Source organism: Pleurodeles waltl, chromosome 2_1, assembly GCF_031143425.1.
Source record: "Pleurodeles waltl isolate 20211129_DDA chromosome 2_1, aPleWal1.hap1.20221129, whole genome shotgun sequence".
In the NCBI taxonomy this organism is placed as follows: Eukaryota; Metazoa; Chordata; class Amphibia; order Caudata; family Salamandridae; genus Pleurodeles; species Pleurodeles waltl.
Genome location: NC_090438.1, coordinates 639,811,728 through 639,837,692, shown reverse-complemented (window position 1 = coordinate 639,837,692; position 25,965 = coordinate 639,811,728). Strand labels below are relative to the sequence as shown.

At 44.0% G+C, this 25,965-nt stretch overlaps 1 protein-coding gene across 1 annotated transcript in view; it reads right to left on the bottom strand.

The window, feature by feature from the left end:
- The window catches only part of PKD1L1 (polycystin 1 like 1, transient receptor potential channel interacting), a 1,079,023-nt gene that overhangs the window by 776,401 nt on the left and 276,657 nt on the right, over positions 1-25,965 (bottom strand). The window contains exons 14-15 of the mRNA XM_069216140.1: positions 20,730-21,073; positions 2,691-2,915 (exon numbers count right to left, since the gene is read on the bottom strand). Of these exons, the coding sequence (XP_069072241.1) occupies positions 2,691-2,915; positions 20,730-21,073 (569 nt within the window). The remainder of the gene's footprint in view (positions 1-2,690; positions 2,916-20,729; positions 21,074-25,965) is intronic.

Here is a 25,965-nt window from a genome sequence, read left to right as displayed (position 1 = left end):
TGATTTGGGGGGCGGAAAGGGGCATTGTAGAAACCAGGCTGAGAAGAGTTAAAGTAAGTCTTAGCTAGAGCAATAATTTGTGAATCTTTAGAAAAGTATGCACTGACAGTTCTGTACTAGTTACTAATTAGGCAAATGGTAGAGCTGGCAGATTGAGAAATTTAGGGCCAGATGTAGCAAAGGGTTTTTCCCATTCTGTGTCAATAGGAAAATGTGTTCGTACTTATGGCCCTAAGTCACCACCTTTTCGGGCAGAATTTCCGCCCCAACTGGTTGTACCGGTGATAAAGCTGGCTCTGGTGTTGACGTCGACTATGGAACTAGGTTCCAATCAGTTATTTTGTACCGCTAAATCAGGCTAGGTCATGCTAAAACAAATCCATGTGAAAAAAATAAAATACATGAAAACAGTGATCCATTAAAGTCCAGGAAAGTAGAACCCGATTCTACAAGGTTGCAGATTGGTAACGAGCATGGCTTCTTTAACTGGCAATAATATCCTTAAATGGATGCTCCTAGCAACCAGAAACAGGTGGAGTTCCCTGGTGGCAGCCAGCACACGCTCAGTGATTGATGCTGTCTGGAAAGGCCATGATGGCGCACTTGATTCCTGCTGGAACTAGTGAATCAGTGCCCTGAGGGACCCGCATTAAAGCAAGTAAGAACTGTCCTATTTGGTTGAGACACACACGTCTAATCACGCACATTAGGCATGACAGTAAATTGGGTGAACTGGCACACACCAAACATATTAATGATTTAAGGACAATTTGCACAGGAACGGTTAGTGAACAAAGCTGGAATAGGCGGTTTTCTTCATAGGTTACTAGTTCAATCATCAAGCTGTTTTGTCACTTCATCGTATTACATGACTGATAATCTCATTGCTGACCACTAACTGCCTTTCCGTACGGTATATGGGTGCTGGAGGAGCGACTTCTCTTAGGCTGACATGCGGAGGCAAGCGAGGAGCTTGTACCGGTATATCACAAAAAGACTAAACAGTGACTTGGGAAAACAGGTAAGGGGCTTGATAGTGCCCCAGGGGTACTGCAGTTGTTTTGGCATGATAGGAAACTGGGCTGAGCCTCTAAAAGAGATAAATGAAAGAATGTTGGATGTCTCTCCTAACAGAAATGCCAGCACTTGAAAAACAAGCATAGCAGAAGCACTGTGCAGGCAAAACCTAAACAAAGAGCCCCATAAAAGCAGATGAAAAGAGCACTTGGGCCTCAGAACACTGATGGGAGAAACACACAAGAGGAACAAGAGGAAACAGTACTACAGCCAATAGTCTATTGGCAGTGCTACAGCCAATAGAAACAGAGGAAAAGTAAGCAACAAGCACAGAAACCAAAGAAAAGCAAGGGGGTAGAATGTAAACCCATTTTAAGATTTAAATAGAATACAATAGATTTCACAAGCACAGCACAAGCGCTGTTCAGGAGAAACCTAATAAGGTACCACTTTGAAGCAGTCCAGGTTGAGACTACAACTGAAGTTGATATGAGAAAAACAATGATGGGTAAAGAAGGGAAGCAGAAGTCTCAAGAACATAGCAACAAATGTGGTATTAACAAACTAGATGTAAATTGCACATTCAGTTGAAAAGAGTTCCTGGTTCAAAAGAGGAAAAAAAAAAACAATGGTTTATGGGATGAAACTGGGAATAGTCTTTTAGAAGAAGACGTAGCGTAAGGCATAGCCAATGCTTTAAATGGGCACGTACTCTCCGGTACGGAGTACATGTACTTCTCTAATTCGAAAGGAAGAGTACCTGCACTTCAGACACTACTGCAATACAATAATAGGAGAGTATCGGCGCTTCTCAAGTGAGTACCTGAAATTCTATATTCCCAATTAAAGCACTGGTTTAAGCAGATAATTGATGAATGAGGTGCAATGTGGGGTAGGTTTACTATGCTACGGTCACAACCTCAACATGTAGCAGTAAGGGTGCCCATATATAAGGCACAATATTCTGCTAGCCATCACAGACATGCACAATCCTGGCACCCAAACACTTAATGGCATGTAGAAATGACATCATTGGGCATTACAACTATAACTGTTGGTATAAACCTTGATGAACACTGATCCTCGAAGGTGACAGGAATTGCAGTAACATGAAAAAACAAATTAAAGTGTCTAATTTATAACCAAAAAAACCCATAATGGCTAAATAACTATTTATATTGTGCTTATAAGTGATCTGCCCCAGCACAAACAAATACACTAACACTCACACAGTTAACAAATATAAAAGTGAATGACTTCCTGCCTGCCAAGCCACAATCACACACCAGAGGAGCCAATTAAAGACATACAATATATCTTTGCAGGCTGTGCTGCTATCTTCCATTTTGCACTCTGATACTGAACATCTCTTGTGAAATTTTGTTCCAATTTTGACATATGAATCATTGGACCTTAATGATCGAAAGTATCATTGTCTTGGCTTGTTTTACTTTAAGTAACTCTATGTTAATGTTAATGAAAGTAAACATACTTGTTCTGTAAGAAATTTCTGTAACTGGATATGGTCTTAGGTTTGTCTACTTCTATGTTAGCGAAGTTCACATTCTACTAAAATATTTGAAAACAGGCTTTCGGTTACTCAATTTGCTGTTAAATGTTAAATTCTTTGTCTGTAATAAACATGGCCATACTTTGATTTCTTAGGTTCTTGCCTTGAATGAGGTAGGTGGTCTGGTCATCCATGTCCCATGTGTACGTTACATATGACCCCTTCTCGAGAGATGCTGTGAAGTGAACAATGTCATCCTTTTGGACCTTACTTGGATTCATTGATATGATGAGGCCATCTGGTGCTATTTCAACATAGAATGGTCCAACCTGGTGTGCAGAGCTGTAGAATTCATTGTAGGCAACCACTTTGATCAAGTACACACCCTCTTTGAATAAAAAGAGAAGATTGACATTAGGGAAAAAAACAGAAAGCAAAGATTCACTTCAGGAAAAACAACTTTATTTAGAGAGGTGGAAATAGTCTAATGTGAATTATTTTATCCATGTACACATTTCAACCAATTATGATTTCTCTATAATTGTACATGAACAATGGAGACTAAACTATTGGTAAACACAAAGCAGTGCAGGTGAGTTAGCAATTTCAGTGCTGCAAACCCAGTACATTTTTCTGTAATATTACTTCAGTCTGAGTGCTTCTGTTTAAAGTGAATAACTCAGCACTCTAGACAGGCTGATTTCAGCCAAGCCTATTGAGATGTATACAGAGGTTCTGCCTTTATTTAAAGCTTTGTTAGTTAGAATTTTAGGGCGCACTAAACACCAATGAGGGTATCCAGGCACTTGAGCAGATGAGTGGGAAAATGGTCCCCACATATTTATTTGAAGAGCCATGTCTTTAGCTTTCGAAGGAACTCAAGAAGTGAGGAGAAGGCCCTGTGGTGCTCGAGAGAGGTCATTCGATGTTTTGAGTGTAATGTAGGAAAAGGGGAGACCTTCTGCTTTGTGTTTCTGAAAGCAGGGGTGCATCTGGCCGATGTGCGGCATAAATGTCTGGTTGCTTGGTGAAAGTGTATGATGTTATGGTATGTTGGTCCAATGTTGTGTAGGGTTTTTTATGTGTGAGTGAGTAGTTTGAATTGGCTGTGTTTGTGGATGGTGAGCCAGTGGGGTTCCTTGAGGTGCAGTGCAATATGGGTGTGGTATGTTACAGTATGAGTCTTGTGGCAGCTTTTTGGATGGTCTGGAGTCTTTGTACGAGTTGGTTTGATATTCCAGCATAAAATGCATTGCCATAGTCCAGTCTGCTTATGATAAGTGCTTGGGTGATGGTCCGTCTGGAGTTCTGTGGTAGCCACTTGAAGATCTTATGTAGCATCCGTAGGATGTGGAACCAGGAGATGCTCACTACATTGATTTGTGCCATCATGTAGAGTGTCATCTAAGATGATTTCCAGGTTTCTAGCATGGTCAGTGAGTGTTGGAGTTGGTCCTAGCTCTGCAGGCCACCAGGTGGAATTTCAGGAGAAGGTCTTGTTATTGAAGATCAGGACTTCAATCTTGTCTGAACTGAGCTTCAGGCAGTTTGTTCTCATCCAGTCTGCAACCATGGTCATATAGTTGGTTCTAGAGATGGCTGCTTTGTCCATCAGGGAAAGAATGAGTTGGGTGTCATCAGCAGGTGAGATGATGGAGAAGCCCTAGGATCAGATGATGCTAGCAGGGTCATGTAGATGTTGAACAGGGTTCTGGCTGAGGAAGGATTCCTGGAGAGCTCCGTAGATAAGTGTCTTGGTCTCTGCTGTGAATAGTGGCATTCTTACTCTGGGTTCTTTCTGTGACAAAGAAGCAGATCCAGTGAAGTGTGGAGTTGGATGCCTATGCCATGGAGTCTTCTGATCAGAGTGTAGTGGGAGATGTGTTGAAGGCTGGGGATAGGTTGAGTAGGATGAGAGCTGCTGTTTCTCATTGATCCGGTATGGACCTCATGTTGTTGGTGGCTTCAATGCGTGCTCTTCGGAGCTGTGGTTCTTCTGGAAGCTGGAATGGGTGTTTTCCAGTGGGTGGTAGGTCTCAAGATGGGTTGAGAATTGTTTGTTGATGGCCTTCAACATTTTGGCTGGGTATGGGAGCAACAATATTGAATGGAAGTTGCATAGCTGGTTTGGGTCGGCTGATGTTTTTTGAGGAAAATTTTCCAGTTGTCTAGGAGTGTGGTGGATGCAATGAAGGTGTTGATGGTGTGGGAGGGGGTGCTGTGTCGTCTCTGGTGAAGGATGTCAATTCGGTCTGGTGGTTGTCTTGGTTGGTGGTTGGTAGCTTGACAATGAGGTTGCCTGGGTCCAGAGGGTGTTGGAAGCTGCTGTAGATATTGGTGGTTTCATTGTGGGAGAAGTTAGATAGGTTGTTGCAGTATTCTTGCAGGAGGATGCTATTGACAATTGTGGAAGGTATGTTGAAGTCCTTCATGATTGAGAAGATCTCCTTTCTGCTGTTGGTGCATCCTATGATTTGGTCAGCCAGTGCAGGTTTCTTTGTGTCTCATAGTTGCTAGTGTCTAAGAGCAGCCTTGTAGGTGGATCCATTATCGGTATCCTGGCTGGTTTGCCATTTCTTTTCTAGGGCTGTTTGTAGTGTTGTTTTAATACTCGGGGGTCCGGTTGTCCCAGCTGGGTTGCTTGATGGATCTGCTTTGATTGTAGAGTTTGAAGGGTGCAAGTGAGATTGCACAGTTCCCAATTCAGTTAATGGAGTTTGTGATATCCTTGTTCAGGTTTGTTCATAGGGTTGAGTTAATCTGTGGTGCCGGCACTGAGCCAGTCTGCTTCAGAGATTTTGCCCCAGATGCAGCTTGGAAAACTGATGCAGGCAAGTACACTGACTTGCTGTATGCTGGATTTTTAAGTGAATGATGGAATGGTTGGTCCATGTGAACGTTGTGGTGGCTATGCATTTGATGCTGTTGCTAGTGGTGGAGATGGGATCCAGTGTATGTCCCGCAGTGTGTAGGACCAGGTACACACTGGGTGAGGCAAATGTTGCCCAGGCTTTCAAGAAGTGATGTGAATCAGAGGTCCATCTTGTCTTCAAGGTGTAAGTTGAGGTTACTGAGCAGTAGGTAGGCTTTGGAGTCAATGGTAATTGGGGTGATAAAGTCCATGATGAGGTTGGCAAAGGTGGTTCATGGTCTGGGTGCTCGTTAAGCGAAGGACTCATGCAGGGTTAAGTTACCAGAGGTTTTAAGTCCGAAGTACAGATGTTCCATGAATCGGGCTGCGATTTTCACTATGGTTGAGCACTAGATGGATTCTTTAAAGATGATTGTGAGTCCTCCTACAGGCTTGTGTTTGTAGTCCCATTGTGCTATCTTGGAGCCTGTGGGTATTGCCATCACGATGTCGGGTGATGATGTGGAGTTGAGTCAGGTTTCAGTGATGAAGAGGAAGTAAGGAGAATTGCTGCTTAGTAAGTCTCAGATCTTGGTCACTTGTTTGCTAAGGGATTGTGCGTTGAGCCGCATGTATGCGAGCATTGTTGTGTGGGTTCATGGTGCGTGGGGGTCCGGGTGGCATGGTTGGCCTGTGCATGGGGTGTGTGTGTGTGTGTGTGTGTGTGTGGGAGGCTGCATGTGAATTGGCAGTGGGCAGTTTGGCATGGCAGCAATGTGGTCACACAGCGGATGCCTTTAAGTAGGTCTAGGGTGGTGGGCGGGGCTTCTAGGAGCAAAAAGAAGATGCAACATGGGGGGAGGAGTAAGGAATGTCAGGAGGTGGGGGAAAAGCACAGGGGGCAATAGGAAGACCTGTGTGTGCAATTTCACTGCCACTTCGACTTGGTACCGAAACTACTTGCCAATCCTTAAACTCCCCTTTTATTACATGTAAGTCACCCCCAAGGTAGGCCCTGGGTAGCCCACAGGGCAGGGTGCTATGTAAGTAAAAGGCAGGACAAGCTTTACATGTCCTGGTAGTGAACAACTTCCAAAATAATTTTCCACTACTGTGATGCCTGCTCCTCTCATAGGTCAGATCGTAGATCCCTTATATGCTTTTAAGCAGTAACTTCCGATCTGGAAGGAGTGGCATTGTCAAGTTTGGTATGGTTGGAATGGTAGTGAGAAATCCTGCTTACTGGTGATGTTGGATTTTACATCACTAGTTCAAAAAATTAACTTTTAGAAAGTAGTCATTTCCCTCCTCTTATTGCCATCTGTGTCTTACAGCCGGTCTCCAATCCACGTCTGGTCTGTGTTGGTTGACAGCTCCCCTTGTGCATTCCACCCAGACAGCCATAATCACAGGACACTAAGCTGGATCTGCATTATTCTGCATACCGATTGGTCTTCCTGCGCAGGAAGGGTGGCGGGGGCTCTCCACTACACTTTAAAGGCTAGTGGCCTGACCTCACACAAACAACTGATAACCTCCTACAGATCTCCTGGTAGGCAGGACTGGGTTGAAAGGGGAACTGGTGCACTTCAAAACCACTCTTTAAAGTTTTCCTTCACATCAAAATCACATTTGGGTGGTGTATTGTGGTTCTAAAAATTCTGGACCCATGTAATTTACTTTGCCACAGCAGTACGATTTTAGTATCAAAAGACCGATAATGACTAGTACACTAAGCATGAGCATTTTCGCTCAATTCCAGCAGCGTTTTCACCTCGAAATCGCCATTTTCGTCCTGCACTCGTGGCTCCCATTTTATACACGGCAGCCATTTTTAAAAGTTGCCCTCACATAGGCTTATAATACAGTAAGATTTGATTCCAAGGACACGTACACCTTGATTGACTTTTCTCTGACCTGGGCAAGCTGGAACCATTGCCTCAGGCCAAACCTGTTTGGTCAGTCCCTCTCCCAGTGGCCGAATCAGATAGCATCAAGGCACACTATGCCATAAAACCCTTATTATCGCTCACACACCCTGCCTAATCTTGCTCACACCTGCACCTGCTCTTTTCTTCTTCTTACTTTACGAGGGGGAGGTGCCCGTTTTTATTGGGGGTCCACACTTATCTGATGTAAAATACTAGGCCTTGCCGGGTAATTTATTATGGATTGGATGACATGAAATATGAGGTTTCATCATGACACTGTTTTTTCCTTTGTAGTGAAAACATGTGAATGACCAACCAAAATGTCAAGAATGTTTGCCTGAAGCTTAAAAAACTGTATATAAGGAAACCTGACTTTGCATTGAAACACAGTCTCCTGAGAACATACAAACCGTGCTGTTGTACTTCTAGGACGCTTGTTACTTGGCTGCAGCCAATAAATTCGATCTTTGACTTCACCTAGAAGACTCTGAGTTTCTGTGGTCTGAATCAGGAAAGTAGCCGAGGTCTTTGGGTGTACCCTGGCACCACTGGGTTACCGGATCAGTACCGGTTCTGAAAAACCCAGTACCTCAGTATATATATATATATTCTGAGTCTGTGACCCCCTAAAATCAGACACATCTGGACCTATAACTGGACTCTGTCAGAGGGACTGCCATGCTGCCCAAAGGACTCTTCTGGACTGCTCTTCTGGAAGGACTGCTCTCCTGTTTGTTGCCCTGCTGCCTGCCGCCCCGAGTCTACTGAAAGGATTCTGCCTTCCCCTGCAAGTGCTCTCCTAGGGCTGAGAACTGAGCTTGCCCCCTGTTCTGAAGTCTCTGGACCATCAAAGACTTCATCTGAAGGAGAAACTCCACAGTGCCGTAAAAACCGACATTGTCTTCAAAATTTGATCCAACATCTGCAGAATCTACACAGCGCCTGTCTCACAGCTGAAAAATCACTGCATCGCCTGCAGGATCAACGCAGAGCCTGTTGCCTCTTCACAACACGTTTTGGATTTTCCACGTATTGTCACATGGCATCAAAATATCCCCGAATCCCAGTGAGGAACCAAGGCTGTGCTCCCAGAAATTGACGCATCACCTTGTAGCGTGGAAAGAAATTACATATCACCTTCACTGCACAGGAAAAACTATGCATTGCTTTACTTTCCAATGCATCTAAACCTTTAAGAAGTGATATCTTGATCTGTGCATATTGGATTTTTGTTGCTTTGGTCTTATTTTATTCAGAGGGATACTTTTGGAGCAGATATGTTAATTAAGAACTTTCTAATGACTTATATGTGTGTATACTAATGAGAAAAAAGGCATAGAGAAATTAATAGTAGAAATTAATGTGCGTGTTTAGAAATGTGCCCTCGGGGAGTGATCCCCATATGTACTAAAGTGTTAAATGTGCGAAATAATGAAAAATATATGAGAAAAATGTACTAATATGTCATAATGAGATGTATAACCTGTGTTTTGTATTAATTCAATAGTTTTAAGTTCGCCGTACCAGAGGCCTAGATTCACTGGGCCTTGCTCGCTTTGAACATGGAGAATTTGAACGCCTTGCAAAGGACTGGTAACAGGGGACTGCAACCTTGAACTGCTCAGAGTTGAAGTCGCTTAGCTAGAACATTCTGCAATGTACAGACGGACAAGAGATGGTGAAGACAATTTGAAACAATTATGTGTAGTGTAGGTTAAATGTACTTTCCCAGGACTTGAAACAATGGAAGCACTGACTAGAACCATGTGCAACAATTTTGATACCTGAAGAGCCAAATGATGTCCTCATCGCAAGAAAAACCAATCAGCGTTTTGTGAAATATAAGAATATGATTTGGTAAATAAAAACTATGGGTTAGAGTCATATCTTCCGACTGATTGACCAATTAGCAATTAGTGGGATGGACTGGGAAACCCTAATAAAAAGTCATGACAAGGGGTGAGGAATCAGAACTGCGAGGAGAAAGTTAATGACGTCAGGAGACGCTGCCCAAGGTGCTGATATTGGGCTCATACTCTGAGCCTGATCTGTAGCTGACTATTGATGACCTGAAGACCAAGACTGACTTGTTGCTGATCCATCCTGGATAGGTAGCTATGAAAATGTGACTGACAATTTTGTGCCTTTTCTTTCAGGTACCAACTGTGCTGTTTTATAGAGATTCACACTTAGGTAGATTTTTCCAAATTAATGTTTTCTCTAAATTGTTTTCGCATGAAGACCCCCATGCCAATGCTAATTTTGGTTAGGCTGTTAGGGGTGACGTTGACAGTGACAAATGACTGACTAACTTAATTGCTGAACTACATTATTAATCCTGATATTCATAGCTTATGATGTTGCTTTGTCGCATATGTTTTCTTCAAGAGATAATGTCCTTTAACTGATGAATTAATAAAGAGTTGATGTGAATAAACTTTGAACTAACTGATGGCTTAGAATTGTAAGCAATAGGGAATCAAACTTGTTAACCCTTTCCGGAGTAGTGGTTATTTCTGATTAGTATGGTTTATGTTGTGGTTTCATAAGTGTTTATCTTGTTTATTTATGTTCATTATTGGTTCAGTGGTCACTGCATGACTAGGATACTCCATGCGATTCAAAAGGTTCATCGACCTATACGCATCCCCTTGTAAGTTTACTTACTAATGACCGGACGCGCTAGCAATATTATATATTTTTCTGATCTGACGTGAAGTACTTTTTGTGGTGTTTTCACGGAGTTTCTGTATCAGTTATTGTACAAATATTTTACAAATTGCCTTTTAAGGGAAGCCTGCCTGTTCTGTGCCAAGCGCCCGGAGGGTGAGTACAGGATAATTTAGGTTGTGTTGTGATTACCGTGAAGAGGATTGTGGTCCTTACTTGGTCAGGGTGCATACCTCTGACAACTAGAGACCAAATTTCTAACAGACACCAAAGAGAGAAGAGCATAATAGTAGAAGACAGTGGTAGAAAAGATCAGAGACACAAAAGAGAGAAAGTCACTAAAAGGAGAGTAGCAGAAAAGTGAAAGAGGACGGAAAACATGCACGACAGTAAATATGGCAGACAGAAAGCGAGAGAGAGAGAGAAGAGAGGTGGGTGTGTGAGAAGGAGGAGAGAGTGCAGGGAATGGAGGAGAGAATGGAGGAAAGAGTGGAGGGAGGTCGAGGCGGGGGCCTCGAGGAGAAGGCCGTTCCGAAAGGCATAGAGTAGTCAGAGGACCAGCCCAGGTAAGTGGGTGGGGGCTCGGCACATTAGACTATCATGTTGTACATATGGGCACTGAGCTGCTGCCTTTCTCAGTGCTTCTTTTAAAACGCACATGAAGATGGATGCTAATATCCCTCTAGGTACCTTATCTACGGTTGCCACCTTTATCCCAAAAAAATATCCAAGGATTGCTAGTAAATAAAATTACAATATCTTCCATCTACTGTTACAGTGCACAAGGACACCTGTAGGCTTTATCTAGGTAAAAAAGATTCGTGTGAGAAAAGTACATGTGCAGCCAAATAATAAGTTATTCAAATACGGAACAGCGCCTACCGATCTATCCTGTTACATTAATAATGAACTCTAATTTTCTCATCCATTTAGAGAATAAAACCGAAAAGTTTAGCTTCAGTCATCAGTCATGTACTTCTCCTTCGAGTGGCGCTTAAACTCTGTACCGGAAGCAAATGAGCAGGTTTTGTTATACTCTTTTCTCTCAGAGGAATAAGGTTCTAAGTCACCACAATAGCTGGGTGAAGTGAAGGTCGAAAAAAGGGGTCCGAAACCAGCCTATCAAACTGACAGTGCTGCTTCGTACGTAGTACCTGCGGTCCAGTACAGTCATTAAATGTGGCCTTTTTCTAAAGCTGCGGACTTTCTATCTGTGGACCTAGGTTCTAATCCGGGATTGGTTCGTGATCACTGCACCAGCTTCCCCAATCGCATCCGTCGCTCCTATGCTCATCAATACAAACATGTTATACGCAGTGCCGACGCACCTGAATGCAATCACTTAGAAGAGTGTCTGAGGAATACCGGTGAGCACATTGCTGGTATTTAACCTGTTTTGGCACTGCTCTTGAAGCCTTTATTACCAGTGGGGCTAGTGAAATACCGGCCAGATGGCAACCACAGCTTATCTGCCATATGACACAGGGGTGCCAGAGGTTCATGTCAATGATCAACCATTCGACGAAATTGTAAATATGTACAAGACGTCTATGTTTCCACACCTACATACACCCAATCTGGAACGTATAAGTTTGCACGAATCGTAAGGATCTAAACTTAGTTTAGTGAAATATTGTTACTAAATCACATTTGCACTAGTTTGTGAAATTTCGCACAATTTATTTCAGTGCAGACAGGTTGGAGCGAAAAATATGATGCAGGGGACAGGTATGCCTCAAACAAGCCCCCTTGTACGTATCTTGTCTACCTTTTCAATGCAAGATGTGCCCTCCATTTTCATAAGAGATGCTTGCAAAATGAATTTTGTAAAATGTAATAAAATAATTTAAATGCAACCTTATTAACAAACAACCAGAGAAACATGCATAGACATGTCTGAATGGATGGTTTAAAATGCCTCTGCTTCAGGAGCTCCGTTTGTAATATCACAACGAGGAGCCCATCAGCTTGCTTGTTCAGACTATGACAGAGACTAAGGCAAGATTACATTGCTGGCACCAAGGCCTTCAGACAATAGCATCATTCTATGTGATTCCAAGTACACCTTTCCTTGGACATTAGGGGGAGGGGAAGGAGTTAACAAGCTCCTAAAAAATAGGTTTGATAAACCAAGTCTCTCATGATTCATTTAGGGTCACAAGGCTGTAAATGGGGAATGGGCCAGCTAAAGAAAGATTACGATTAGTGTGGTCACATTTGCACCAACAGACTAAAGGCTTTTTCTTATAATACAAAAATGCCAAGATGGGCCCATAATATGTGTAGTGGAGAGTCCCTATTAATGGCTGCCATCAAGAAGTTACAAGCTAGCTTGGGCAATATTGAAGTCAAGGTGGAGGAGCAGAAAGATAAAATGAAGATTAATCCTAACAGGATAGAGGTTGCAAAACAAGTGATTGGCTATCACACTAAAACATTAAGTAACATCTCTTAAGCAGACCTAAAAGGGGAAAAGCCAGCTTTCAAAGGACTTTACTTCAAGAAGAAACGTCGCAGTCAGAGAAAGATGGGTTGTTCACGATTATAGATACTTCGATCCTTCCAATAAAAATTGTTTCTACAATTGGCTGACCATCTCGGTGTTCCTAAGACACCTAAACTGTTGTAGCACTTTGCCTAGGAGGTACCAATACCACAAGGTGTGGGGTGTGCTGTAGGTGAACAACTAACAGCCAGGTGTACATCTACTTCCAAGTTAACTTTCACCATGGACACCCCAGAGGCCAAGTCTCAGGATACTACCTTAGAAAACTATTTACACAACACCTGAACTAACCTGATGTTCTGGCAGCTCTGCCTCCATGCCGCTAGTTAGCAACACAAACAATACCAATGAAACGTAAGACTCAAGATGTGATGAAGCAGCATGAACGTGAGTGCCACAGAAAGATACCACACTCTCTAAAGCTTGTTAAGTACAAAAATGTTCTGCCGTAAAAAAGAAAGCAATAAATTCAAGTCTTGCTTCATAAGTCCTATCGTCAGAATCATCAATCTTCTAGCAACAAAACTCAAAGACAACCTTGTTCAAGGCCCCACCTATATTAAAACAAAACTTTGAGTCCCTAAAAAGTCTCAGCACACACTAACCTGGGTACTGCTATATCACCTGAAGTCAAGTTTTTATTGTCACAAAAAAGAAGTTGAGCTCCGCATCTAGTAAGAATTGAAGAGCTACAGATCTGAGAAGTACTACAGTGAACAAATAGGTAACCATGTGCCAGCGTTTTGAGGGCCTTTAGTTGGGCTTTTAATTGCAAATACATATTTTCACCATAATTACACCGATAAGCCTCTCCTGGTGGGGCTACAGTGGTTTAGAGACAAGAGATCAGGAAGCAAGAAGGGTGGACTGATCTGCTATCGAAGTTGGTATCTGTTCTCCTGTTTCACAGTTAGTCCATGATCAGGAAGGAGTGAACAGTTGTTCGTGTCATGCTTAGAAAGACGGGAGGACCAATATTCGTTGTGGGAAGTGGGCTTGAACTCAACCATACACTCACTGATCCCTTCACTCAGTTCCACACCCCTCATGCACTCACATTTTCGTCCATTAACGTGTCCAAGCACTCACACATACATTGATCTATCCATTCATCTACCCACTTACTACCAGTTCTACCAAGTTTCCCATATCTTGTGCCTTTGGTATATCATATTCTTTGAATTTCTCTGTAAAATTCTAAGGTCCCAGTAATCCACCCACTAATTCTAACCTTCACCCTCACACCCGCAAAACATCTCACTAAATGAAGAAGCAGTTACTTCTAGCATGCCAGACCTATTTGCTTTGTCCATGCTTATTGGATCGGGAACAGCCGAGACCTGTTTTTGAACAATTCTTAGAGAGCAGGCTATGAGCTGGATCACTTCAATCAATGGCTTGTCTGAATGAGCAACCTTCAGCTATTGTTTACTCAAATTATTCTTTGCAGTTCTTATCTGCCCAAAAGAGTACTGTGTAGTTTTACATTTTGAGGAGTTGACCGATACAATGACTATTTCCAGCATTACCACTAGCCTCTTCCAAGGCCCCTGTACAGGGCACAGGGCAGGCAGTGTTGACTGTACTCTACCTGCCATGTGTGCTCCTCCACAGCAGTGCACTTTAATGTTCAGAAAAATCAAATTGCAGAGACAGGCACTCAGTGCTTATTTAAGGTGTTGGGGCTACCAGCACTCATATTTTGGGACGAATCAGACATTGAGCAACAGTGGGGCAAATAATGCAAAGTAGAAAGATGGAGGAAGAGAAAGACGGAAAAAACATGACAAAGGAGGAAAGGAGGAACCTACAAGAGTGAGCTAAAGAGGCAGGGAGTGTCTCGTAGTAGATTAAAGAGGCATGAGGTGGTTTTAAGACTACCAGCCTTGGTATTCAGTGCACCCACATTCCATTGCACCGGCCGCGGGCTTCTGAGCAAAGCTTCGGGCACCAGCACTCATTATTTTATAAATTAAGCACTGCAGGCACCGTACCTCCACATACCCTTGCAGCCACAGCTTCGTATAGTTTTAAGGTATAAATGGATTTTATTTGAGAGTCGGTGCATGAAATTAATGCAGCGATAACCCCATTATAAGATGGGCACGATGGAATCATATACATGTAGAAAAATTCCAGAACCAGGGTGTGCAGTGAGTGGTAGCCTTTCACCAGCATGAGAGAAGAGGTGGTTGGTTTCCTGGAAAACACTGCTTAAAGACCCCTGGCATGACATGACCCCATCTCCACCCAACAGATGCTGGCACTACCGATGTAAGTCACAGAAGGAGGAAGCAGAGGGACACAGTGCTCCATCTGCGAAGCTTGGCAACACTATGACCCGCCACCCCATGAATCTTAACAAATTACACCCCCTCCACCTAACACAGACATCCACGGCCCCACAGTGACCTCCACCCCTTTAACCTTCCATGCCGCGTGGAAACGTGGCCACAGGTGCCAGAGATACCACTGCATCCAAGTATATTGGTGGCAATAACGCATATACTTCTGGCATTAATGTACTACGCATGGAAAACAAAGAAACATGAAAATGCTATAAGAGCACATTAGCAGATTAAAACCAGAACTAATGGCTCTGCCAAAATGTATTATCCTGTATTAAAAAGAAAAAACACTCAAAAACAAAGCAGCCTATAGATGGAAGCGGTTGGCAGATTTGCCAGCAAACCATTGTTCATTCTTACACAACGTGCTACAGTAGCGACCCCCTCTAATAGCAGGTTAAACATTGTGCATCTCCTATAGGCAGAAACAAGGTTACCATTTTGTAGATGAATAAATTATGCTAACGTGTTGGAGAGGCCCGCGGAGAGAGAGACTCGTTCTAGTCTCTCCGCGGGCTCTTTCGGGAGGACAGGAAGTGGCGCATGGGCGCCTGATTGGAGGTAGGTAAGAGGGGGTGGGCTTGGGGAGGGGGTTTATAAGAGGGGCGGGAGGTTGGTCGGCCTCTTTCCACGCTGACCGAGGGAGAGGCCGACCATTTTAGCTTGAGGCGAGTGGGGGCCGTTTTTCCTGATAGATAGCTGGGTTTTTTGTGGGACGCGCTAGATTAGTGAGGTTTTTTTTTTTTTTTTTTTAGGGGCTTGATAGAGGGAAGCGCGCGTTTTTTTGCAGCCGGTGCCTAATTGGGGGCGAGGCCAGTGCGGGCCCCGTGGCGCATAAATAAATTGCTGAGGTTGGCAGAAGAAGGGCGACACCGAATGGGGGGGAACACGCCCAGGCGCGTTGGTCCAAAGCACTAGAGGGGTCTGCGGCGGCCTTCTCTGCACCACAGGAGCATAGGTATCACAAGGATGGCTTGCGCCAGTTGGGGCAAGGAGCAACAGCGGCTATGCCAATGAAGATACGGGGGCATGTTGACAACAGGTGTGATGGGGGGGGGGGGCAAGAGGAGTTGGAATTGGATTATGATGAAGACGGGGATGAGTGGGAAGATGGTGAGATTCGGGAAGAGGTGAGCGGTGTCAAGAAGGGGGGGGCGAGGGCGCAAGTGCGGCGCAACCTCTTCCTCTGCTTTTGTTTTACAGGACACCGGCGTGGCGGAAGGAACATCAGGCTTGCGACAAACGACGCCACGAGGTAGAACAATGAGGAGAACGCCATGTAACTTGGGGGAAGTGAATGGAGATAAGGGAGATGGTGGACAGTATGGGGCACGGGGGGGAAATGATAGGGCTCCGAGCACAAGCAAATCCATTGGTGTGGGGGACGGGTCAGTTTTTTAATCAACAGGGGCAGGCTCGGGACATAAGGGTGACGGCAGCAAGGATAAGGACGCTTCTTCAACAACAGTTACGCCAGCAGGTAGTCAAAAATCTGGTGAGTATGAGGGCACGGGGAAAAGGAAGGGGGAAGTCTTAGGAAACAGCTCCCATACATGGGGCTGGCAATGCCCCTGGGGTCGCATGTGGCTGATAAGACAAAAGCAAGGATATGGAAACACTAGTATGTAGACGTTTTTATGCTGCTGCACAGGGACATACAGGCCAATGAAGGGTCCAAAGAGGAGGAATGGGAATTAGCACGCAGGCCCAGGGTGCCAATTACAATGGACAACTGGACGTCCGCCTTCCTTAGATTCGCTAGCATATATTGCGAAAAGTATCCAGACAGGGCGATAGCGCTGTTTAAGTACATGGATATCATACGGAAGGCACAGATACATTTCGGGGGTTTCGCTTGGCTGAGTTATGATGAGGAGTTTAGGGCACGGGTGAGTGTAAATCCTGATAAGCCTTGGGGTGATGTGGACACGGAATTATGGATGCAATGGATGGCATCGGCGCAATCCTCGACATCCACGCACACGGCGAGTGAGCTGCCGGTAGTGTATAAGCCTTTTCAGTCCCGACCCGCTCACGGAGGAGCGGGTACGATTCACAAAACCCCAGTGCCGAACACAGGGGCTGGTTGGAATTTCAACAAGGGTTTCTGCTCACGACAACAGTGTAGGTTTAAACATGACTGCTCCAAGTGCGGGGTTGTCATCCAGTCACACAATGTTTTTCCCTCACAAGCCCAGCGGAGCATTGGAGGGCAGCCAGAGGAAGGGGCACGCAAGGCGCTGCTGCACCAAAGGGGTCCTACGCCAGTTAGACTAGAGAGTATGCTACTTTGGCTGAGCATCTACCCAGATGCGACTAAGGCCAGCCAGCTGGAGTGGGGTTTTCGTGAAGGTTTCCGGGTGGGCTATATGTAAGGAGATGGGCAGACAATTTGCAGTCCGCTAAGGAGCACCCTCAGATAGTGCGTGACAAACTTGCAAAGGAGGTGGCACTAGGACGTATAGCGGGGCCTTTCAATGACTGGCCGAGCGATCAATTGATGATATCCCCTTTGGGAGTCGTCCCCAAAAAAGCGCCTGCTGAGTTTCGTTTGATTCATCATTTGTCTTGGCCGGAGGGGGCATCGGTCAATGATTTCATAGCACAAGAAGACACCAAAGTTGTCTACGCCTCAGTGGATGATGCCATAAGGTTAGTTTTGAGGAGCGGAAAGAAGGCGGAAATGGCAAAATGTGACATACAATCTGCTTTTAGGTTGTTACCTATTCATCCAGCAGACATTGACTTGCTGGGGTTGCAGCTTGACAGGGCAATATACATAGACAGGGTGTTACCCATGGGTTGCGCAATATCACGTGCTTTGTTTGAGACTTTCAGCACTTTCTTGCAGTGGGTATTTGTCAAAATGAGGGGCACCGGTCGGTGACCCACTACTTGGATGATTTCTTATTTGTGGGAAAGGACAAATCTGGGGAATGTGGGCGAGCATTGGCAGGTTTTCAAAGATTTGCGCTACAGGCAGGAGTGCCATTAGCTCCTGAAAAGACAGAGGGGCCGTTAACAGTTTTGACCTACATGGGCATAGAATTAGACGCTAACGCACTAGCGGCCAGATTACCAGCATCAAAAGTGACAGAAATACTTGAATGCCTGGCAAAGGTGAGGGATTTACACAAGATGGATTTACGTATGGCCCACAAATTGTTGGGTTACCTCAATTTTGCATGCAGGGTAGTGAGGGGAGGAAGGACTTTTTGCAGGCATCTTGGACTATCCATGTCAGGCACAGTGCTACCGCACCATAGGATACGGGTGTCAGTGGCTTTGAGGGAGGACATTAGGGTATGGGAAACATTTCTTAGGGACTTTAATGGGGTACCCATGTCTTTTGGTACCATCGATACAGTGTGGCAGGTTCAGATTTTTTCTGATCCAGCGGGAGCCTCGGGCTTTGGTATTTATTGGGATGGGAGGTGGTGCGCTGAGGCATGGCCACTGCAATGGCTGCGGCAAGGGAGGATTATTGCTTTCCTCAAGTTTTTTCCACTATTAGTGGCACTGGCAGTCTGGGGTCACGAGTTGGCCAACAGGACAGTGGTCTTTCAGGTGGACAACATGACAGTGGTAGATTTAGTCAACAGGCAGAAGGCCAAGGATCTCAGAGTGTTGCGCTTATTGCGACAGCTTATGTTTAAATGTTTATCTTTAAATGTTATATTTAGAGCTGCACACATACCCAGGGTTCACAATGAGATTGCGTATTCCCTGTCTCGTTCACAGTGGCGACGTTTCCGCGAGTTGGCGACTGGAGCCGATTGGAACAAGACTGCGGTCCCGGCAGAAATTTGGGAGTGGGGGGCGCGATGATCATGGGGCTGGTGGAGATGTCTTTAGCGGTATCCACACGGCGGAGATACAGGCTCGCATGGTTGGAGTTTCAATCTTTTGAGAAGTTTTTGGGCACAAGGTTCACAGGCTCTCGAGGCACGGGCATTACGTTTTGTGTTGTTTTTGATTGAAGAGGGTTTATCCCCAGCTACAATCGGGGGGAAATTAGCCGGGGTTTCTTTTTACAGGAAACTATATTTTGGTTCGGACCCAGCGCGTAACGACTTGTTGGGAATGATGCTGAAAGGTTGGGGCAGGGTCAGGGCTAGCGTGGTTAAACCAGCCAGAGAACCCATTACTTTTGAGATATTGTTGGAGTTATTGCATGTTTTGCCGGTATGTTGTGAGGATGAGCATGAAGTGGCGTTATTCCGTTTGTGTATGGTTTGGATGTTTTTTGTCACGTTTAGGGTATCAGAATTGTTGGGGGTAGGGAAAGAAGTTGGTTTGAAGGTCAAAGAGGTTTGCATGTATAGGGATAGGTTGGGCATTTGGCTCAGGCGCTCAAAGACTGATCAGTTAGGATAGGGGAAAATGGGTATGGATGGACAAGGGGGGGGGGAGAATTAGCGTGCCCAGTGAGGGAGTGGATGTCCTTCAGGCACAAGTTACGAATGACGGGAGGAAACGGGGTGTTCATACATAAGACCGGGGGGAAGCTCACTAGCTATCAGCTGTTGCAGGTTTTGAGGAAGGCGCTGGGGCATACGGGACGGTGTGCTTTAGATTTTGGCACACATTCTTTTAGGATAGGCGCAGCTACAGCGGCAGCTCATTTGGGTTGGGACTGGGCGAAAATTAAGGCCATAGGCAGATGGAAATCAAGATGCTGTGAACGTTACGTGAGGCCGAATGGGGGCAGGGAAAAGGATGAGAAAGGTGGAACCATGCTGGTTTGGGGGGTAGGGGTGTATAGTTTATGACAGTCTTTACAGCGTTTTCTCTTTGCAGGATGTGTGGCCAGGCCACAGAAGGCCAAGATGGTGACATGGCTGGTCGGTCATTCCTTCGTTCACTGGGCAGCGAAATTCGCAGAGAAGCAAATTTACGGCAGGGCAATGGGACTGCCTAGCAGACACAATGAAGTTTGTTGGTGGGGGAAGAGCGGCATGAGGTGGGGAAGTGTGCTTCCATTTAGCACTACTAATTTGCCACAGTGGGGATGCCCAGACTTATTGCTGATATATCTTAGGGAGAATGACTTGGTGAAGCTGTCGGGCTTACTTTGATACAACATATGCAGAGAGATCTGGAACTGTTAAAGCAGAAGTTATGCGGGACATGCCTGGTGTGGACTGAATTTGTGCCCAGAAGGGTGTGGAGAGGGGCAATGAATCACGGAGCCATTGAGTGGGCTCGTAGAAAACGGAATAGGGCCATGGGGGTATTCTGCTGGACTCAAGGGATTAAGGTCCTGAGGCATGAGGACTTAAAAGAACAGGACGAGACATTGTTCAGGTCAGATGGGGTTCATTTGTCACAGCTAGGTAATGTGTATTATTTGGCTGAACTAAGGTTGCTTTGAGAGGAGTTATGGGGCGAGAAGCTATGGTTCGGGGATTTAAAAAAAAAAAATAATAATAAATAAAAGGCGAGAATGCTGGTTTCTGGGTGGGGCAGCAAAACGCCGAGCGGGTTTTGCTGGGTGGCAGAAGATGGGGTAGGGTGGAGAGCCAGATGCTGGCTTGTCCACCCTTCCAAGGGGAAAAACAAGGAGAGGAAGGATCAGAGAAAGGGGGGTATGCTACAAGTAAGGAGGGCATCAGAGGAAGAGGGGTGTGTCTAGGGGAGGAGACTCGAAGAGAGGTTTTGGAAGAAAGAAGGAGGATCAAGCGAACTGTTAAGAGTTGGGGTTTGTTAAAAAAATGATGGGATACAGTTTGAAGTTATTGATGTTTGTATTTAAATCCTGTCCTAATAAATGACCTTTTTACAGTAAACATGGGTGACACTGTATGTGTGTCCCGATAAACAGTCTTCTTCTTTTTAAACATATTAAAAACATTCATCAGAAGATCGATGTAATCACAGAAGAACAACACTGTACCTTGTCTGTACGGGTGATAGGCGGAGGCTCCAAACCCCTTTAGCGTCACTTCGCCACTGACATTAACCAAAGGGGAGCCATCCCCAAAATCAAAAGAGAAATCGGCTTCATCCGTAGCTTGCGCGCTGAAGGCCAAGGTTTGCGTGGCCCAAGTGCCATCAGCCTGGCAGAGAAGCGGGGCATAATCAATCCCAAAGGGGAGGCTGACTTTCACTTCCGCGAGAGGGGCCCGCACTGTAACCGGATGTGGCGCATAGTGGACCTCGGGGCTGCTGGAGAACATGCTGAAGACGGAGACGGAAACGTGGCAGGTTCCAGGTTCAGTGGCTTGAATGCTTAGAGCGCTAAGAAGACAAAGGAGAGTGCTGACTATGTTGTAGTCTGCAATGCCAAGTACACGATTTGAATTGTACAATTAATACCACAAAGCATTTCCACGAAGCTAAGTCAACATTACATAGCCCTTTTTAAAATACATCACTTCGTGAACACATATAAATCATTTATGCATTAACAGCACGTGCAATATTTACCATCTACATGTTAAACACAGATTGGTTTAAAAAGGAGGCCAGTTGGAAATGGCAGAAACTGTTCAATGTAAAACCACCAGTCAAAGGTTTTACCACATCATGGTTGAGATAATGTAATTAGATTAGCTGTTCTACCGAGGAAGCAAGTATGGAATACACCAAACAAAAGGGACAGGTTACAAACTTAGCCTATAATATTAGTAAGGAGCATATTTCGGCCACCATTGTTCAGAATAAAAGCAAACCCCCCCTGAGAGCACGTTTACGTGTGAGAAAGCCAATTATTGAGGTGGATAGCTTTTAGAAATTGAAACCATAGCTCAATCCCTCAATCCCTCAATCCTATGGCACAGACTGGCTTAACCTAAGAAAATGTGTAAAGCATTTAGATGTGCCAAACCAGTTAAAAAGTAAAAAACACAATACTATAAAAATCCCAATCGTGTTTATTAGAATAGATAATGTAATTAGCAAAATTAAAATAAAATGACAAATATGTATTTATTATGCAGAACAAGAGATATGATTTTCAAAAGATTTTCAAAAGATTTAAGAAAATAGTGTCAAAAAGTGCAAAACAACACAGGTCAATGTCACAGTAGACTGGGACCTAGGCACGTTCTCAGGCCGACTGCAAAGGAGGACGAGTCAAATACACCAACCAGGTTCAACTAGGTCAGGAGGTTTTCCCTCAGGGCTTTGTCTTTTTCTGAAGTCATAAAACTTTCAAAGAGGCAGCAGTTTGAATCAGAGGTGGCCTCCATGCATTTGGGTAAGTATTCAACAAAGTCCCACTGGTTTTAGCAGGAAAACCTAAGAGTGGAAGACATTCAGATTTCTTGCCAAGGAAAATCCCACAGGCTGAAAACTTTTGGCACCTTCGCCCAGTCAAGATTGCTACTTTCAGACTTAGGGCCTGATTATGATCTTGGCCGATGGGGTTACTCAGTCACAAATATGACAGATATATCCACCGTATTACAATCCCAATATATCCTATGAAGATTTTGTTACGATGGACAGAATATCCGTCACGTTGGTGACAGAGTAATCCATCCGCCAAAATTGTAAGCAAGCCCTTAGCCTTTTTTTTCCCCAGAGTTAAAAATCCTTCAGTAGGGCAGGGCTGTAATTTGTGTTTGACAAGTGCTCCAAGAACCCAGATAACTGCTTGAAAAAGTCAAACTGAAACGGATTCACTTCTGGGAGATGCTCCAAAAGGGGGAAGCGGTTTCAGTGGCAAAACAGCATGGGTGGATCAACTTGGCAGATTTATCCCGGTCCTCCAAGAGGTTCTAAATTCCCAAAATGTTGTAAGTCCCAGGCTTCTAGAGATATTAGTAGATGTCCATTAAGACACAGCCAATGGTCTCAGGCTTTCTTGAATATCGCTTGTGGGGGGTGGGTGCTGGGGAGTCGGGTCAAGAAACACTCCAGCAAAGGAATTATTATTTAATATTCCTTCCCAGTGCTTCTTTATGGGTCAGCCAGCCTTCCTAAAGTGAAAATAGCTTTTGGGTCCAGTCACTGTAAGAGTAACCTTGTTAACTGTAAATGTCTACATGTTCTACTCTTAAGTGCCATGCACCTTGCCTTGAGTGCTGCAAGGCCTACACTGAGGTGACATTAATATTTAAAAGGGAGGCTTTCTCATGTCAAAGGGTTTATTTTTTTTAACAGGTCAGTGTGCAGTTTTAAAACTGCAGCAGCAGGGCTACAGAAGTAGGCATGGAATCAGGCTTCTCTTTTCACACTAGGAGATGGCAAGATGGCACAGGACTGTTGCAGTCCATAGATAACATTTAACTTTCCATGTCCTGAGTGTACTTTAAACACAATATACAATGGTGTTATAGTAAAGGTAAATATGCCAATTAGGAGTACGCCAGCTTGGAACTGTTTTAGGGGTCAGAGCACATACACTGGGCATTGGACAGTGGGGAGACCATGCAAAAAGGAGCATTTCCTCACACAAGCCTGTCATTTTAGGAACATTTTTAGACTAAAATAAATATGAACACAATGTTTTTTTTTTATAACCTATACATATTATACAACTAAAGAAATTAAGTTACACAAATTAGAATAACCTCAGGGAAGTAAAATATTTTAAACTGTTTCTTTCAGCTAAAGTTTCACCTAAAGATAAAAGGCTATAAGCTCAGACTCTAAATTTTAAGGACTGAGACATTTATTATCAATTGTAATTTTCCACTTCCTCCACCCTACATAATATTGATATGGAAGACAGTGACTGGAGTGGGGGTAATGTAATATTTCTGTGAGCACATGTGGAGCCATTAAACAGGGTACGGATCAGGACTGATCTCACCACGAGCTTAATCCCCTTTTTTCTATATGTCCATTTCTATCCTGTGCTTTTTCAGCAGGTTAAGGGTTATCCCTTCTAGTCCCACTGTAGTGCAGAAGGTCAAATTGTGGTCTTACCCACATGGGTCACAAGCTTCGGGGGGGCTTGTCTAGTCCACCTACTTGAAATCACACCCTGTGAGTGTACTCTATCTTCCCAACAGTCTTCACTTTTGCTAGCCCTGCTACAAAAGTGTGATCTCACCAGAACAGCAGCAATCTTGGATCTCACAAGTAATCTAGAAATTTGGTAGCCTGTATGGATGGTTCTCTCATAAAAGGGAATCATATGTAACTGCTGTTACTAGCCAAACAGGATCCTAGAGCAATAGTATCTGGCTTGCTATTATGTACAAAGAGCAAAGATTTTGTGATTTGACGGTGACTGCACCCTAGTGATATTGTTCTTTTTTTGTGTCATTCAACTAGATTACCCCAAGTGACATGCAAATAAGTGGCTCCATCTCAGCGTTAGAGACGCATGCAAGTCAACAACTGGTAGGAATAGTGCTGTGCCACAAAACAATTTCACCGAAACAATCAATGAATTGCTATAATAGCATCGCAGAGCTCCATCAGATCTATTAATCGGCATCACTCCCCCAAGCCCTGTTGCGGTTCACCTATTGAGTTTGATTCATGGAAGCTGCACCAAGTTTATTACAGAGAACAATTACTTGTTGGTCCCTTATAAGCATTCTGGTCTTGACTGTGAAAGTATGTTGCACATTCAGAAGCAACAAACTAGATTTCCTTTGAAAATCTGACCAAACCCCTGGCATATCCCTTCGACAAACACTGAGCAGCTACCAGGCATGTTAAAAAATAGGTGACCTAGAACACTATGTTTAGGTTCCATTGGTATCAGGTTTTCTCAGGAATCTAGACCATAAGTTCATAAAAAGTGGGAAAACATAGTGAGAAATGTTTACTTTAGAAACCTAAAATATTTACATGCTCCAACTAGATTAAAAAAATATTTGAGGAGAATTTTTGTTCCTATTTGAACAATCTTGTACTTTTTATTTCACTCTGAAATGTAGAACCATTTCTGTCCTCTAATCCAAATGGCAAATACGTACCTTTCCTCAAGCTATACATCTAGCACTTAAATGAAATTACCTGGCCCAGCCTTTACCCTGAACACTAATGGTAACCCTCTCTCTCACCCATACCTTCTCCCATATTCCTAATGTTACTCCTCCTTACTTAAAAGTTGTTCTGTGCATATTTTTTCATGCTGTATTCTGCCCTTATCCTTTCATGTACATAGCCCAACCTGAAACAGTAAATTGTACCCACCCGTGCACTTCATACACTCTATGCTCAACCCGAACACAAGCCCTTGCTCTACCCTAAGAACCGTTACCTTAATAATTAAGGACTTTCCCTCACCTAGCTCTATCTTTAACCCCATCTTTTATGCCACTCTAAACCTAAGCCCTTGCATTTCCCATTTCTTCTTTTAGAACATTTTTCCAAGCTAAACAGTTTTACATACAATGGCTCTGGTCTGTCAAAACAACCCTGGCTATCAAGGATCCCATTCTTAATACATTTCATGGACATGTTTTACTACTGCATTAAAGGTTGTAAAATACTGGATCACAAAGTCAGGATTTGCACATGGCTCAATGGTGTGATGTCCGTTTTTGCTTTGGAAGCTCTGTCATGCTTCCAAAAATGTAAGCAGTCATGTCAAAGAGGAGGAAGATAGGGTTGCTCCATGAAGTAGTCAATGAAAATTTACAGTTACTTACATTTGTGTGAACAATCACCTATCTTTGCAATCCTTTCTCCACACTTCAAAGCACTTCTACACTTAAGCCTCATCAAATCAGGTCTAAATAGTGATAAATGTGAGAAAGGTCATAAAGCCCACTCTACTTTAAAAGGTGTGTGAAAAGTTATTTGATTTGGAAAGGATTTTCAATGTGAAGAAATAAAATCAAAATGTGCAACATTAAATCTCACCATACAGGTCATCTTGCTGTGAGACAGTAACAATTGTGGTCATGGGCAAGTCAAGTCTCAATTATTATTATTATTACTTATATAGTTAAGTAAAATCCTAAAGGCCTCTCCACAGTATCCCTGGATGGGAAATTAGACAGTAAGCTTGAATGGGTTGTAGATGTGGTGACTGTATCTCCAAGATCAACAGAGGCCTGTCCACTACTGCACCAATGCACTGTTCCTATGTCATGTCTATATTCTGCTCTGCCCACAAGCCCCATGAACAGTTAGGGAATTAACACAGATAACAAATCAAGTGGTTGTCTAATAACCTGGTACATTTGCTTGTTGTCATCTAGACCTTGACGGTCTTGTAG